This window comes from Leptonotus elevatus, chromosome 2 (assembly GCF_054856555.1).
Source record: "Leptonotus elevatus isolate MCC_2025b chromosome 2, RoL_Lele_1.0, whole genome shotgun sequence".
Lineage (NCBI taxonomy): Eukaryota > Metazoa > Chordata > Actinopteri > Syngnathiformes > Syngnathidae > Leptonotus > Leptonotus elevatus.
Window position 1 is genome coordinate 13446118 of NC_141240.1, and position 16454 is coordinate 13462571.

General features: G+C 37.9%; 1 protein-coding gene across 2 annotated transcripts in view; it reads left to right on the plus strand.

The window, feature by feature from the left end:
* LOC147178498 (plexin-A1-like) overlaps window positions 1-16454 on the plus strand; it is a 221003-nt gene that overhangs the window by 171622 nt on the left and 32927 nt on the right. For both annotated transcript variants that reach the window (XM_086067345.1, XM_086067346.1), the window contains exons 13-19: window positions 1663-1814; window positions 4568-4688; window positions 5154-5290; window positions 6668-6835; window positions 10421-10514; window positions 13586-13822; window positions 15671-15814. In XM_086067345.1, coding sequence (XP_085923471.1) covers window positions 1663-1814; window positions 4568-4688; window positions 5154-5290; window positions 6668-6835; window positions 10421-10514; window positions 13586-13822; window positions 15671-15814 — 1053 coding nt within the window. The remainder of the gene's footprint in view (window positions 1-1662; window positions 1815-4567; window positions 4689-5153; window positions 5291-6667; window positions 6836-10420; window positions 10515-13585; window positions 13823-15670; window positions 15815-16454) is intronic.

Below are 16454 nucleotides of genomic sequence, written 5' to 3' on the forward strand. Positions count from 1 at the left end.
TGAGTGTGATCAAAGAAAGGAATTGACAATACTCTTATATTTTCTAATTTGTGTTGTTTAGGTACAAATTAGATTGGTTAGGCAATTGTATAGGTTAGGTACAATATTTGTAGGTGTACTACCCGGCTTTATAATTGGGCATGCTCGCCTGCCATTCGTCCACTGACGTCACCGCATTCTGCAATCATAATGCACCACTGTTAGGGTCGAGTTTTCCGGTATAGACTACATCCTCAGCATGCATGCTGCATATTGATATTGACTTTGGATCTTCAAGTAGAGACTGTCTGAAAAGTGGCCCATAATTCCATGAGGCAAGAGTAATGTGTTTTTATTTGCTCGTAATAGTGCAAGGAGAGTGAAACTAGCAGCGATAAATGCCTTGAAGAGTTATGACAGCAAAAAGTAACAGACTTTTTCTGAAGAGAATAGTAAATATTTTCTTGACGAATAGTTTCTTATGGAGACTTTTGTTCAAGAACTAGTACTGTAATTGAGGACATTGTAAATACTGTAAATGTTTCACCACCATCTTTATATGAACAATGAATGGCAGTCAGTCATCTAATTAGGGCTGTGCAATTAATCGAAATTCAATTACGATTTCTATTATTACCCTCCACGGTTACAAAATTGCCATAATCGTACAAAAATTATTATTAATTACCATTACGTCATCACCGGAGGAGTATCCTGCATATGGTGTCCAGACGGACGCTTACGGGGCGCGTATTGAAATGTTTCCACTCTGGAGCCCGGTTTGAAAAGTGACCGGTTTCAAGCTCCGAAACCGCACCATCATGTGGGACGAACGACTTAAACAGTAAGAAACTTGTGAGGATACATTGAAACGGGCTTTTGTGTGGATGGGGCCTAAAATCCAGCCAAAACCACACAGATCATATCAATGATCGTCTAAACATTCTTTGATTAGGTCTTGTAATATAAATGCATTTATGTATTTATGTAATGCAGCGATGTATTTAAATGTCTCTCTGTTTTAATGAAGGGACATGACTAGACTAAACTCAACCCTTAAAGAGTTAAAAGTATACTGCTATTTATCTGTGCCAAAATGAGCATACCCACACTGCAGTCTGTTCTGCCAAGCAGTACAGGGCAATGGACAGATTATACATAATTACTTTGTGATGCTTGTTAAGGATGAGGCATGTGTAAGCATGTTCCTGGTTCAGCGTGTGTACGTGTTGGTGGTAACCACCATCCATCCGTCACTATTTGTTTTGTCACGCCACACCTGTCCCCGTTACGCATCATAATCTGCCGTGATAAATCACATTATGGTTACAGGAAGCACCAGCGACTTTTATCCCACCACAGCCCTCCATGTCGACAAACCTTCGTAATAGCTTCCAGTTAAGCCCTGAGATGTCATTTGGGTTTTGTTCAGATTTTGTTTTTCATGGACTTGTTTATTTAACAAATACCAACATATGTCTTCATTTCATCGTGAATCCTGGATCGATAGGTCTGTCTGGAGTGTGTTTAATATGTCTGACTTCCAGTGTATTAATGTGACGCCTCATTGAAAGGTCACGTTACAGGCATCATTGGAGACCAAATTGGACTATTTTTAACACTGAATTAAGATGAGCGTGTATGTGTGGCCATACATTGAACACTCTGCCTTTCTTTGTGCAGTTGTTTCCTGACACAGGGCCCCGCCAAGGGGGAACCAGGGTGACCATCCTCGGAGAAAATTTGGGTCTACACTTCAGGGACATCCAGATGGGTGTCAGGTTAGGCAAGGTTCCCTGCATCCCCATTGAAGCAGAGTACCTGAGTGCCGAGAGGTAAATTGAAGGACAGACTCTTACATTGTATGTACCGTTATTAAAGTACAATCACAAAGGTGTATTTGGCTTGTCTTAATTTAGAATTGGTCAAGAGTCAGTGCGTTTTCATAATGATGTATGATTCAGTTCTGCTTCCAGCTCTGTCCTCAGCTACTATCTGTAGGACTGGTTGCCAAGCAGTCACAGGACACGCATAGACAAAAACAACCATTCACATTCACATTTGCACCTATGAGCAATTTAGAGTTTTCACTTCACCTATAATGCATGTTTTTAGAATGTGGGAGTATGTTTCTTCAGACTACCTGGAGAACATCCAAGAAAGCATGGGGAGAATGCAAACTTCACTTTGAAAGCTTCGAACTTACACACCATGAAGCAGATGTTCTATAGGGATGTAACGATATCCAAATGTCACAATACGACATTATCATGATATGAACTTCACGATACGATAATCATCATGATATTGTGGTGTCTCATATTCTATATATATATATATATATATATATATATATATCAACCTCTGAGTTTTCTGCTATTTCCATGCCACTATGCCAGTATGGTCGCCACCCTCTGCCATCTTGAATTACTTTATGAACAATGCACAGCATATGCTACTATTGGCTCAGCTGCGTAAAGTATCATAAGGTGCGTTTCCGCTGGTAATGGAAACACATGATTTTTGAAAAAACTCTCAAATATCGCAAAAAGATTTTTCATGAGGTTGTTTTTGAGATGTGTCGAAATAGAAGTATTTCGCAAAAGTGAAATGGAAACGCTTTTTGCACATTCAGTGTGTAGTAATGTGACCCCCGCCCAGTCACGGAGGAAAGGAAGTAGGAAGTACAGGGACGCGCTTTTGCGTTTTTTTCCACTTTTCTGCTGCTTCCTGAGGGGATAACAAGTATTTTTAAGGACAAAGCGATTTAGCTATAGAGCCAATATGCCGCCGTTCAATGCACGTTCTATATCGTTGCATGAGAAATGGCCGTTATACCCCGGGCAACGAGTAATCGAGTGACATACGGTGCACGTCCTCGTTGAAATCCATCCTTCCACACCATATATATATATAAGCGTGCACGCACACACAACACCAACACCAAATGCCCGAACCCGTCGATGAGGGGAGAGAGATGTTTTTAAAGTAATATTAACAACTCCGGGCGTCCGTCTTCTTGCGAGACGGGACATTACGAGAATTGAGCCACGGAAGTGAAACGCTCAGGTCGAAATTGTAGTTTTATCGAAATAGTACAATATTGCTTTTAATTTGCAAAAAACTGTAATGGAAATGCCGCTACTGTCTATGTAGTTCATAATCCTGTGCTTGCCTGAAGCAGGTGAAAAGTAACGTTTTTGATGGAGATGTGGTGCTTTAAATATGGTAGCATGACGACAACAATATTGTGGCAATTTTAATATTCACGTTATAGCGGTTATTGTGACATCCCTAATGTTCTAAACACTACTGTATCTAACTACGCTTCCCTGATCATTTATTTAGAATGATCCTGTTTTTAAAACCTATGTAATGCAAAATTGACCAAAAATAAATCCTGCATTTTCCAACTCACCCCATAACAATTTATTATTTGACAAGGCTGAGACATACTCTATATGATACATCAGATTTTGTGCGTGACGATAATAGGATTCCATCTGTTGTTCCCCTCCATTACTCCCTACATATGTGCTTCCCCTTACTTTTCCATCCCTTTATCCTGACATTTACTCCTCTGCAGGGTCCTCCACGGTTGAGGAATTCCGTTCAGGCAAATCAAACTATCTCTCGCTGGTACAGTTAGTCGGGAAAGGATGCATGTGGAGATAGCAAAGCCCATTTCAATTCCAATAGAACACACACTTCCGTTCATCTCCATATCAATATGGACATTCTGCCACCTCTTCACATGTATGTTTTTGTTGTCTTCCTTTAGTTGCACAGTTAGATTTTTTTTTTCTAACCCGAACACATGGTCATACATTGAAACACTCATTTATTCTAGCTAGTGTTTTAGTACAGTGGCAACGTACATGGTTGAGGTGGCTGAGTGTTCATTCAAGATTGAAGATTTCAAAGCACACAATGATGTATTATAGGCTCCTACATGTAGATGACAAGTTTTTAACCTCCATTAAGGAGGTTATGATGTTGTCATTACTGGTGATTTTAAATAGTGTTTTTTTTTTTGCTCGTTTGTGTATACGATTCTTATTATTGTTCAAATAAAAACAAATACATTTTTATTACAAAATAAATAGATAAAACTAACAACATACAGTAGCTGTCAAATCTAATTGAGTTTGAACACATTTGTATACAGAAGCTTTTAATGTCAAACCAAAACTTTGAAATCTAATTTAACATATTCTGATGTGTATGTCACTGTCAATTCTTGTCAGATCAGGTTTTAATTGTGTTTATATACCAATCTATTAGATCTTTTGAATGTTTGAAATGTTACTGCCATCCCAAGTAGCACCTTGACTGTGACTTGGTGAAGGCCTGCCATCTGACTTTTTTTTTTTTTAATAGAATTTTGTTATTAAACATTTTATTGATTACCATTTTTATTTGATGAGCTTTGGTTTGTCTGCCACAGATTAGCTGGGGCAATGAAAATATTCACACTAGCTGTTGATATAATGTGATCAGCTCGATTACGTAAACAAACGTTTAAGCTTTCACTATGTAATTCACTCTGAGCAGTTTCTTCCGCTTGTTGTCGTCCCTCCACCAACAGAATAGTGTGTCAGCTGAATGATGCAACAGGATACAGAGTACAAGAGGCTCAGGTGGAAGTGTGTGTGAGGAACTGCGTTAATGACTACAGGGCCCTTTCCCCTAGACCGTTCACGTTTGTGGTAAGGAACGCACAATAGTAAGAGAGGACACTGAGATGGTTTTACATTGTAAAACCTTAACCCTTAAAACATTCTTATTAAACAGTGACATTATTCAACAGTATAGCCGGTACATTGTCTGGACAAAAGAATTTGAACCTTGTAAAAAAAATGTTTTTAATCCATCCATAATCTCAAATAAAGTGGTATAATTGCACTCACTGCAATAATGGGACAAACTCCATATATTAATCAATTTTTACTTCCTCTAAGTCTAAGCAGGCCCCAACTTTTTTTTGCACCAGGAGCTGGTTTGACAAACGGACATATTTTGACAGACTGGAAGAGAAACGATTAAATTGTCTTTCCAATACAGCTCCACTTTTTTGTTAACACATTGAATACAGTTACATTTATTCAATTAATGGCTATTCTAGATGTAAAAACTTCAATTTAATACATGTGTTTGTTTAATATTTTCTCCAGACCCCATTTTTCACTGGCATCCAGCCTTCTCAGGGTCCGATATCTGGGGGCACCCGTGTCACTATAGAGGGGAGCTACCTCAATGCAGGCAGCTCTGTTTCTATCAGCATTGGACCACAACCCTGCCGTTTTAAAAAGTAAGAATATATTTAGTCACTTCAAATGTCCTTTGGCACAAATGTGTGCCTGTTTGATGCTGAATGAAAAATTATTTTGACATTTTTTGACCCAATAAAAACACACTGGGGACCACAGGATTTGAAAGCCTGGTAGGACAACGGAAATAAATAAAAAATAAAAATCTGTTTAAGTAGTTGTTCATGCGTGAGAAACAACAGTGTCATCACCATGAGGGATGAGACATGCGTGTACGCATGCTGTGAGTGTTTGCAGTTGTATGTCATATGTGCAAGCACCAGTATTATTTACAGGCACACAGCAGTGTTTTACCTCAACTCACGCAGGTTTTTCCTTAATCTCAAGAAAGAAAAAACATTCCCAGCTATCACAACAGTGGCATGCATGTCAAACGCAGGGATTAGCCCCTGGCTGCTAATCTGTGTTGAAGCAACTACTGTGTGCTAGCTTTGATGTTGCTGCAGTCCTTTCTGTCGCAGCCCCCTCACAGTAAATCCAGTTGATTCCACTTCACTGCAACTCCGTCTTTATCTGTCAGACCTGAACTGTGCCGCCGTGTTTGTAGCATCTTATCAAGGTTGCTGGCATGCACTTTTAAAAGGGGTTGCTATGGTGACAAGCCAACAAGGACATTATATATTATTTCACCTCTACGGTAAACGGAGTGGGGGGATGTGGAGGATAGAACGACATTACAACGGAATACATCTTCTGCAGTAGTAAAGCCTTCAACAGGTATGCACAGTACCCTCAATTCAAATTTACCATAACTGGGATGACTGAGAATCAACTCAAACAAACACGTCTCTACTGCATTACTGTTGTGCGGTCATGTCCTAGAAAAGCAGCCACCACATAGCTGTAACAAATGTATATTTTATTATATATGTACTGTATGTACACGCACACTAGCTGTCTGCATCATTAATGTGTGGCTACATCAATTGAATATGCACCAGTAATAGAACGGATATACACGACTCTGTGCTCATTAGTACATTTTGGCTCATTATATTCACATATTTTCAAGATTTTTTGAAGGCCAGGGCGTTGAATATTCTCCTCATTTCAATTGAGCATGATTTTTACTTACTGATGACAAAACTGAATGCAGTCAGACACACAACGAATATCCTGGGACAGACCTCAAGAATTTTGTGTTGTCCACGAGCTCCAGGCTAAAGATGACTTTTAACCAATTATTACAATTGATGATTATACTGTATGTACAGTCATGTAAATTGTTTCAATCGGTAATCTGCTGAAGTCTTCCAAGGTAAATTGCGCATTATTTTGCGAAACCTGTCACTATCTAAGAACGTCTGGACTAAACTGTATATCTGAGTCCATACAACTAAAGTTGTCTGCCCATCCAGGAGGAATGCTCATGAGATAGTGTGCATAACGCCAGCTGGCCTGGCTCCAGGAAGTGCACCTGTCTTGGTGGACATAGATGACGCTGACCTCAGAAACCCAGAGGTCAAGTTTAATTATACCGAAGACCCCACTGTGCTGAGGATTGAACCGGACTGGAGCATTGCCAGGTAAACTTTTGTCTCATAGAACGCTTGATTTTATTCAGATGCATTTGTATTATATTTTGTTACGAGCTAGCCACCACGTAAGACTGCTGGGAAAATGCATTACTCACTGGATTGTGTGTCATTTCATCAAATTGTTGCAATATACTGTAGGTTGACTACATATATTTCATAGCAAAACACATTTTTAGGATTTCTTTCTTAAGCTCTATTGCTTAGACAAGAATGAACACAAATATAATTGAGTTATTTCCCAGAACACTGTCAAGTGCATTGAAATACAATCTCCTAGATTGGTGACCAGCCAATCACAGGGCTGACAGTTTTAACCCTTTCCTACCTAGATGGTAGTGATGGCAAAATGAAGCTTCATGAAGCATTTGCGATATTTTTTGACTCCTCTAGATGGTGCTCTTGGTTTAAAGATAAAGGCAAGTGCAATGAAAATGGATTACATTTGCATTGCATCTTTGAATCAGGAGTGCCATCTAGAGGAGTCAAAAAATATCGCAAATGCTTCATGAAGCTTCATTTTGCCATCACTACTAGATGGTAGTAATGATGCTAGTATGGGCACAGGAACCAATTTAATAGCAAAAGGTGCTTGGCGACAGACAACTATTTAGACTTATATTTACACCTAGAAGCAATAAACGGTCTCAAATTAACTTAACGAACCAAGAGACTTGTCCCTTAATTCCATCGTTATCACTAATAGGGGCTGCAGGCTACATTATCACTTTGGTGCAGGATTTTCTTTTATATTAGCCGAGTAGCTACATACATTTATCAAGTCAAGGAATCTTTCCTGCCTGTTATATCTGGATGGGGCAGATGTAAATTCCAGGTGAGAGCTGACACTGGCTTTACACAGAGATAAATGGATGGTGTCTCCAGAGATTGTTCATCAGGGTCAAGCCAGTTTTTAACACCGGAAGAGGTCAATGCAGAGTGTGAGGTTGTCATAGTCAATTGGCCATTCGTGCTTTGGCTCTGAGTCTTAATTAAGTCGGCTAACGACAATCAAGCTTCTACGTTTCCGTCTCAGTTCATTCTAAATGCACAGCTTTGTACTATATATAGCTTTATGTAATGGAATTCTGCAATGCATATAAACTGATAAATAAATGAAGACATCCTGAGACAACATGAGTAAAGCATTACCGGAAGGGCATAGATAAGCCAAGGGGCAGGTTAATATTTATTTGTCATGATAGTGTCATTATATTATGATAAAATTGAAGGATATTTACCAAATGTGTAACCTTTTTATTTATTTATAGTTCTCATTGAAGCATATTTGGGGGCTATTAGAGATTTACTAGGAAAAAAAAGTACAAGAATGAGGAAATTATTTACTTCTCATGCCCTAATTCTTACTGAATGGTGACAATGAAGTTGTGGTGCTAATGAGTCTCTCTTTCTAGAGACCTTCCATATTAATTGGGTAATATTATTGAATATAGTATTTGCTGTTAAGCTTGGGGTTGATATAAGCCACCCAACAAGATAGTCAATTTCAGATTGTATTTATTTATTTTTTTCAGAAGAGATACCATTTTTGATAAAATTACATTTAACGACTCATGGTGTTAATAGGGGAAACATTTCATTGTTTGTAAAACTTAAACAAGATAACACATGAAAAAAACCACCTGCATTTACAAAAATGGAGAAAATTACAGAACACTCATTTAGCTGGCATGTTTCTGACAATGTCACCGTCACACCTCAGCTCAAACAGAAAGTATGACAAGACGATTAGACGTGAAATCACATTTGATCATCTCTGCCTCATTGTCTGCCTTTGCGCGCTAGCAGAGAATTGGCACTTTTGCTCAAGCAGTGATAAGTGGGGAAAGTCATTTAAAAGGAGTGTCAGGGCATCATCGTTGTACAAGTCCGACGATAATCCATTTGCATGAAGACAGAGCACTTAAAATGAGTCAGTGACAAGTGCTCATCTGGGATCCAAAAGAGAAATGGAGGTAACAGTGGAGGTTAGTAAAGCCTTTGTGAAATTTAATTTTAGTTGGCACTCTTGTTGAGGGAAGCATTACACACAGTATAATCTCATATTAGAGAAAGTCATTCAATGTGTTGGTGCCATCAGAAAGTCTACATTTACATTGCACACTTAAACGCAACCTCAGCATTTCTCACTATAAGCTTGCATTTGATCGAGTCATCCATATTGACAGTTCCAATGGACCAGCTGAATGCATTATCAATTATAATTGAGTGCAGAGACATAAGTGATGGATGTAAATGAGTGTATAGTTTGTAAAGCAGATGAATTCCAGCCAAGGCAACCGCCAGTAGAGGAATGGATCATTTAGCAAACTCAATCAATAACGGGACGCTGTCCATGATTTTTACTACAAAGCAATGTTGGTGGAAACAGTATAGACTATATAGAAATACATCACAGCTCATGGTACACAACAATATAGACAACAAAATTCACTTTTCTTATCTTACTTAGTCTTTACATTACAGATACAGTAACATTTAGTGTAGCATGCAGATATCAAATAGAATTGATTGAAACAAAAAAAAATATGAGATGGCGATGGATTTAGGGACAGCTAAACCATCATGGAGAATAAATGCTGTTGGATCACTTCTGCTATAATTTACCCAAATTGCTTTGTGCTTTTCATGTTGCATGTGTTTGAACTTCAAAGGAGAAGCAACAGGTTCAAAGTGATTCAGTACAAAATGCGCCAACAGGAGGAGAGAAAAAGTGCATCTGAGAGATGGTGAATAGGCAGTAGTATTTGATGAGTGGACTTACGGCAATGATGCTAATAGTGAAGATTAGATGTTTGACATGAAATAATTGGAATAGCTAAGATAGGTTACATTCTTTCACCCTTATACTAATAAGAATCCACACAGAACATACTTAGAATTTATTGGCATTCAGCTTTGGCAAATTGCAGCAACTACATTTATTGTAGCTCTTGCACATTATAGTGAAGAAATCACTCGATCCCACAACATGATAATGATCGTTTTTGAAAGTAAAGAGCAATCTACTAGAGAGCTAGGACAGAGAGAATTCTTATTTATAATATATGTAGTCTTGAGAGTGTGTGTGTGTGTGGGGGGGGGGTTATCTTTTTTTTTTTACGTCTACAATGTCACATAGCTGTACGTATGTGTGCACTGCTCAGTGTGTTGTTTTGCAGATAAAGGTACAACCATTAAGCTACCTGTTCTAACATACATACATACATACATACATACATACATACATATGCCCACATAAACATAATGCAAAGGCCAGTCTGAGAAAGAGGAAAGGAAGAAAATTAAACTGCTAAACTGAAAGAGTGGAAGCTGTTATAGCTGATAAGAAGGGAACTACTCCTTTTTTCTTTTTTTTTTAATTAAAAACAAATAAAATAAAAATTTAAAAAAATATATATATATTTAAAAAAAAGAAGAAAAAAAAGAAGGGAACTACTCCTAATTTTAATTTATTTTATTTTGATTTCTTATTGGTGTTATTACCTGTTTTAATATCCATCTGATAGGGTTCTTCTTGCTGCAAAGTATAAATGTTTTCTTTCTTCTCTGCAGTGGTGGAACCCTATTGACAGTGAGTGGGACCAACCTTGCAACAATCCGGGAACCAAAGATAAGGGCCAAGTATGGACAGGCAGAGTCTTTTCATGTAAGTAATATTGTGACACACACACAAACTCTCACACTCTACAGCCCACCGACCTCATCGCAGTACACAATCAGCTCTTAGTATTTATAATTAGTGCTAAATGATTTATACGATAAAATAATATAGGGATGCACCGAAATGAAAATGTTTGGCCGGAACCGAAAACAAAAATGAAACATGCTCGGCCGAAAACCGAAACACCGAGAAAAAATTATGCCAATTTTTACTATCATTGCATTTATTATAATTTATTATAATTAATTAAAATTCTTATATTATTATAAAATATTTATTTAGCACTGGCATTTTAACCAAGCACAATATAAATTGAAATGTGCCCACACCGCAGACATGTTGGCTAATGGTACATTAAACACCAAACGAGGGTTGAGCATTTTCTGGCGGTGCGATTGCACCTTAGTCAATGTAGTTTGCACAAGCGGGGACAGATGCCTGCGTGCGGCGGGACAAGGTGCGTCGCACTTAAAATCAGCACATTCACATATTCACCAACGTTTAAAAATAAATAAATGCATTTGTTCACACCAGCTAATCGGCTTCGGGAACGGACTGCAAAGTCACACTTGGTGTCCTGTACAGGTCTGTCGCCACCCGGAGATAGCGTTAAGTGTTTCCGTGTTTAAAACTGTTGAAAGCAATAGTGCTAGCATTAGCTAAAGTATTTAGCACAGCCACCAGGATGAAAAAGTGGAAGCCTTCGTGGGTCTCTTTAGAAAAAAAAAGAAAAAGAAAAAAAAAAGGGAAGGTGCTCCTTTCAATCAGGAGGGGAGGGGCTTGAATGCCAAGCTGGGGCTTTTGGTCATTGTCCGGAGAACAGTGCCAGCGATTTGGCCATTGATTGAGCCCCCACCCCCCCACACAGGAGAAAGAGTGGCTCACCTGTACTGCAGTACACGGCAGTTCTGTCTTTTTTCGACCCGCTTAATAAATGTTGTACACCAAACAACGCCCCTCTCCTCCAGTGCGCGCAATGACCCCGGGAGCTGCTGCGACTGACCGGTGAAGCCAGCAAGAAGGGAGGCGGACACTCACCCCCGCGTTCACTATTTAATTAAAACAGACGCTTGCTTGCAGCGTTTTTTTGCTTGCGTCACCACAACATCCTATTTCGGCCATCTTGTTTTGGCTTTAATTTTATTTCGGCTGAATGCCGAAAATGGCAAAAATAGCCGTTTTACACCGAAAATTTGCGGTGGTCAAATATTCGGTGCATCACTAATATAATAAATATAATATATATATATATATATATATATATGTAAATATAATATAAATATAATATAATATAATATCATATAATATCGTATAATATCATATAATATCATATAATATCATATAATCAGTGTTGGGAATAACGGCGTTGAAACTAATGGTGTTGGTAACTGCGTTCTTTTTTTCATAAACGGTGTAATCTAACTAATTATTTTCCTCATATTTGAAACTCCGTTATCGTTATTATACGTGAAATGCATTGCATTACAATTTATTTATTAGTTTCAAGGCTCGAAATAAGATTACAGTGGGTTGCCCAGTTATGTGCGCTTTTCTGGAAAGTTTGCTTCGAGTCCATTCATGAATATGTCATTTGTGCATAGTTAGAGGCACTGCTATTGTCGCGCCTCATCACAATAAATGTGTCTTGACAGCTGGAATGCGTAGTGACTTTTATTTTGTAGGTGCCTTGGGAAGCGTGTCACAATGTGTCTTATTTCACAACAAACATTTTAGCATTTAACAAAAAGAGTCCATGTCCCTAGCCTGGAACTGATTCGGGGTTTGATAAAACGTCTTGTAAAAAAAACCTCACTTTTGCTTTTTAGTGTAGAAGTGTTGTTGTTTTTTTCAAACAAACGAGGTGAACGGAAAATTTTCCTACATGGGGAGAGAGGGAAATATCTGTTTTTAAAAATACCCGGCTATGTGCAGACAAGCCTGAATAATGGAATGGTTTTGGTCTTGAATACTTTAAAGAAATGCTAATTGAATGTAAACCCAGTTGGGATCTGATATGATATCTGCAGACTTGGGTCAATTAGTGGACACCAGAGTTCAAAACTATCATGGTGAATTTAGCCCTTAGACTGCATGCAAATGGAATAAGATGCCGAAAGAAGTGAATTCAGGCCCAAGTGTAAATGCTTTTAAATCTAAGTTAAATGCTGCCCCCCAACACCCACCACCACCGCTATGATTAAGGTCTTTTAAATAATTTTTCAAAATGAATTTTTTCCAAAATCTTGTTTTAGCACTGTATGTTATTTTAGTAATTTTGGTAGCTATTTTTTATTTCTTTACTTTGATTTAAAACGTCCAACTCTTTTGTTGGTAAATGCTTTTTGTGAAGCACATTCAGTTATCTTGTTTATTAATAAATGTGCTGTTTAAATAAATCTGCCTGGCCTTGCCTTGCTTAGCGTTCCCCATTTTATATATTTTTTATTTATATGTTCATTTAGTTTAGCAGCAATATAAATAAAAAGGGAAACTACTTCAAATGCACTATAAATGTTGAATATGAACAAGTCTATGTGACTTTGAATTATTGACTTCATCCCACATCCTAACAAAAGTTACAATTATGAATGAAAATCCACAGCGCCGATATTTGCTTAAATTCTATTAACGTACATTATTTACTTTCAAACGAGCATAATCTGTCAGATTCACATAGCACAGACATCATTCTCCAGCGTCTCCATCTTAAAGTGTTAGAACGTGTGTTGATCACTTGTCCTCTTCTGTCTACCTCAGGCCACATTTCAAAGGTCAGTGTGCTATACGACTGTCACAAAAATGAGAGAAACAACAAAAATAAGGCATTTGTGTAAAATATTATATTATATAAATTCATTTGATAAAACCAGGAATTAAGTCTACTTTACACCTTCAAAATGAAAATACTAATGGGGGAAAAGAACTATGGTATTACTATGGAACTTTTTTTTTTTATGACAGTGGTAATTGTGCCAATATGAAGTGACAAAGAATTGAGCAAAAGTACAGCAATGTTAGCGTTGTTCGACTAACGTCATGTTTCGTCTCATTCACAGAACTGTACAGTATACAACAACTCAGTCATGGTCTGCCTCGCTCCATCCGTGGCAGACTCTGAGCTGAGCTTTTCCGAAACCGGCACCGGTCCTGATGAGATTGGGTTTTACATGGACAATGTGAACTCCTTGGTGGCGGTCAATGAGACTTTCAGCTACTATCCCGACCCTGTGTTTGAACCACTCAGTTCATCTGGAATAATGGAGCTCAAACCAACATCTCCGCTCATCCTTAAGGTCAGAAGACCACTTGTTATGTTTTCCCTTTTCGATCATTGTTTTTTTTTCAGTCACATGCACTTTATATGCATTTTAATTCGATTTTAAGAGAGTTTGCTGCAAATTCAAATACAAAGTACACAACACATCAGTTTTCCTCCTAAAATATATTTTCCATTTTAATTATGGGCAAACTATTATGCTGTGTTTATACTACATTCCTGTCAGCCATGACAGTCCCATTTGCCTCATAGTTTACTGTGAGATTTTGGCCATTTTTTTCCTCCGTATTCAAGATTTTCCTAGTTTTGTCATGGTCCATCATGATCTCAATGAGGGCCATATGGAGCGAAGGGGCTGCAGTCTAACACGGGTGCCGGCACTTTCCCTGCCATCCCGTCACATTCGTATGGGGTCTTTCATATTCCTCACACTCTGATCAACTTCTAACATTTTTCATCTTCTGTCAAGACTTTCTACAAATGAAACATGGATTCTTTGAAGCACATTTGTGAGCACATTTGTGAATATAATGTAAACATACCGTAGCATTCCTTTCAAATTGGAGACCGCACGTACATGTAAATTACATTTTCATAACGTTACAAATACATTACAGAGTGCTCTTCCTACAGGACGGCGTAAATCAGACGGCGCCAATTTATAAGCCACAAATACTAAACAATAAACTGAAAAACGATAAACTGACTCACATTGGCGGAGTCTGAGTGTTTTTTTTTTCTGCTGCGAAAAATTGTTTGTAACCTTAAATGTTGGTAGTGTTGTAGAACCTGCATTCGTGAAAAGGCACTGGCATTTTCTTCAAAAAGGATAAAAAATCACAAACAAAAAAACATAGTCTCAGCACAGGAGACTTAATCTTGATGTATTAAAAGTTATTGGGCTTAAGTAACTTAAATTATCAATTAGAAATGTTTTTATGTGTCATTAAAACATCACAAAGTCATTTTAATGCACCGTTTTTGGGGAATAATTTGCAATGAATTAGCTGAAAAAGAAAAATATCAACTTAACAATAACTTTAAATTTTTTGATGAGCATCCTTAAATGTGTACATTTTGCATTGTGTATCCTAGTAGATAAAACTATTTTTAATATGACGTGTCTGCATGCATGAGTGTGTGCATGTGCGTGTTTTCCTAATGTGGAATAGATGTTTACAAAGTTATGGAGTGAGTTGTGGTCTCCTGTAGAGACAATGGGATTAGAAAGGGGAGTGTGTGTCTGTGTGCTGCAGCGAAAGCAACAGGAGACACAGAAGCCATCACCTCTCACTCACGTCTTTCAAGTTCCACGTATTATTTCTTTTATAGATTATTTTCACTTACGTTCCTGAAGTTACTTGCCAACTTTCATGTTGTTTTGCATTTATCTTCCTCCACTTTTTCTGTTTGTTTCGCATAGCTCACTTCCCACCTTCCATCACAGTGCAAATTTCAAATAAGAAATACGCCAAAATGAAGTGAGACTTCTCATCCCAGTCATGCTGTGTTCATATAAATGGTGTGAAAATAAAGCCTTAATGTTTCATGAGTATTTGTTATCAACATGGAAATACCGGATAGCACGTTAGGGTAATTGAAGACTCTAAATTGAGCCTACGGTCTGTGAATGTGAATGGATGTTGATTTTGAAAGTGCCCTTTGATTGGTCAGATGGTCTGAATGATGTTCATTAATTTGCTATTGATGACCAGTCCAGGGTGTGGGCCAGCTTTTGCCCAAAGTCCAGCTCACCCGTGACCTTAATGAGGAGTTGCTATAGAAAAGGAATGGCTGGATGTTGTTCATGAATGAGTTTAAAAAAAAAAATTACCTCATTGTATTTGTCCTTGCCTCCATTTAGGGTCGTAATCTGATCCCGGCAGCCCCAGGCAACAGTCGTCTCAACTACACGGTGCTCATCGGAGAAACTCCCTGCGTTCTCACCTTGTCTGAGAGCCAGTTACTGTGCGAGTGGCCCAACCTCACCGGACAACATAAAGTCACGGTTGGTGCAACTTTCTTGGTCACAGTCTGTCGATGTTTCAAGGTTCCAGTAAATTATAAAGTCTTCTGTGTTCAAAAATAAAAAGGACAAAAAAATAAACAAAAAAACAATATGGAATGTGGACGAAAAGACTATTCCTGTCTTCTGTCCACTTTAATGGAACTTTTTAGATCAGATTTTAAAACATTTCTGGAACTGTATTTTTACAGATTTTTATACACACATGTATACAGTTGTGCTTGAAGGTTTACATACACTTGGAGTATATAAACTTATGAGCACAATTGTAAATGTACAAAAACTAAATGTTGCTTAATGACACTAAAATGTTATGAATTGCCACCAAAATTCACATGCACATCTCTACTAATGTCAACTTCAACCTCTGAAAATATCAAAACCATTGCCGCAGTATTTTGGATTTTATGGGCACTAAGCCTTTTTTCTCATAATACAGTGTGCTCATAAGGGGAATGTAAACTTCCACCTAATATAAGCGTGATTTGTAAATCATATTTTATTATTTCACCATTTTTTGCCCCTTCAATCATATATTTAACATTTTTAAAGTGTTTGAGACCAATTGATTCACTTCAGATGGGGTTAATATCACAAGCTTCAAGTTGAATATATTTAGTGC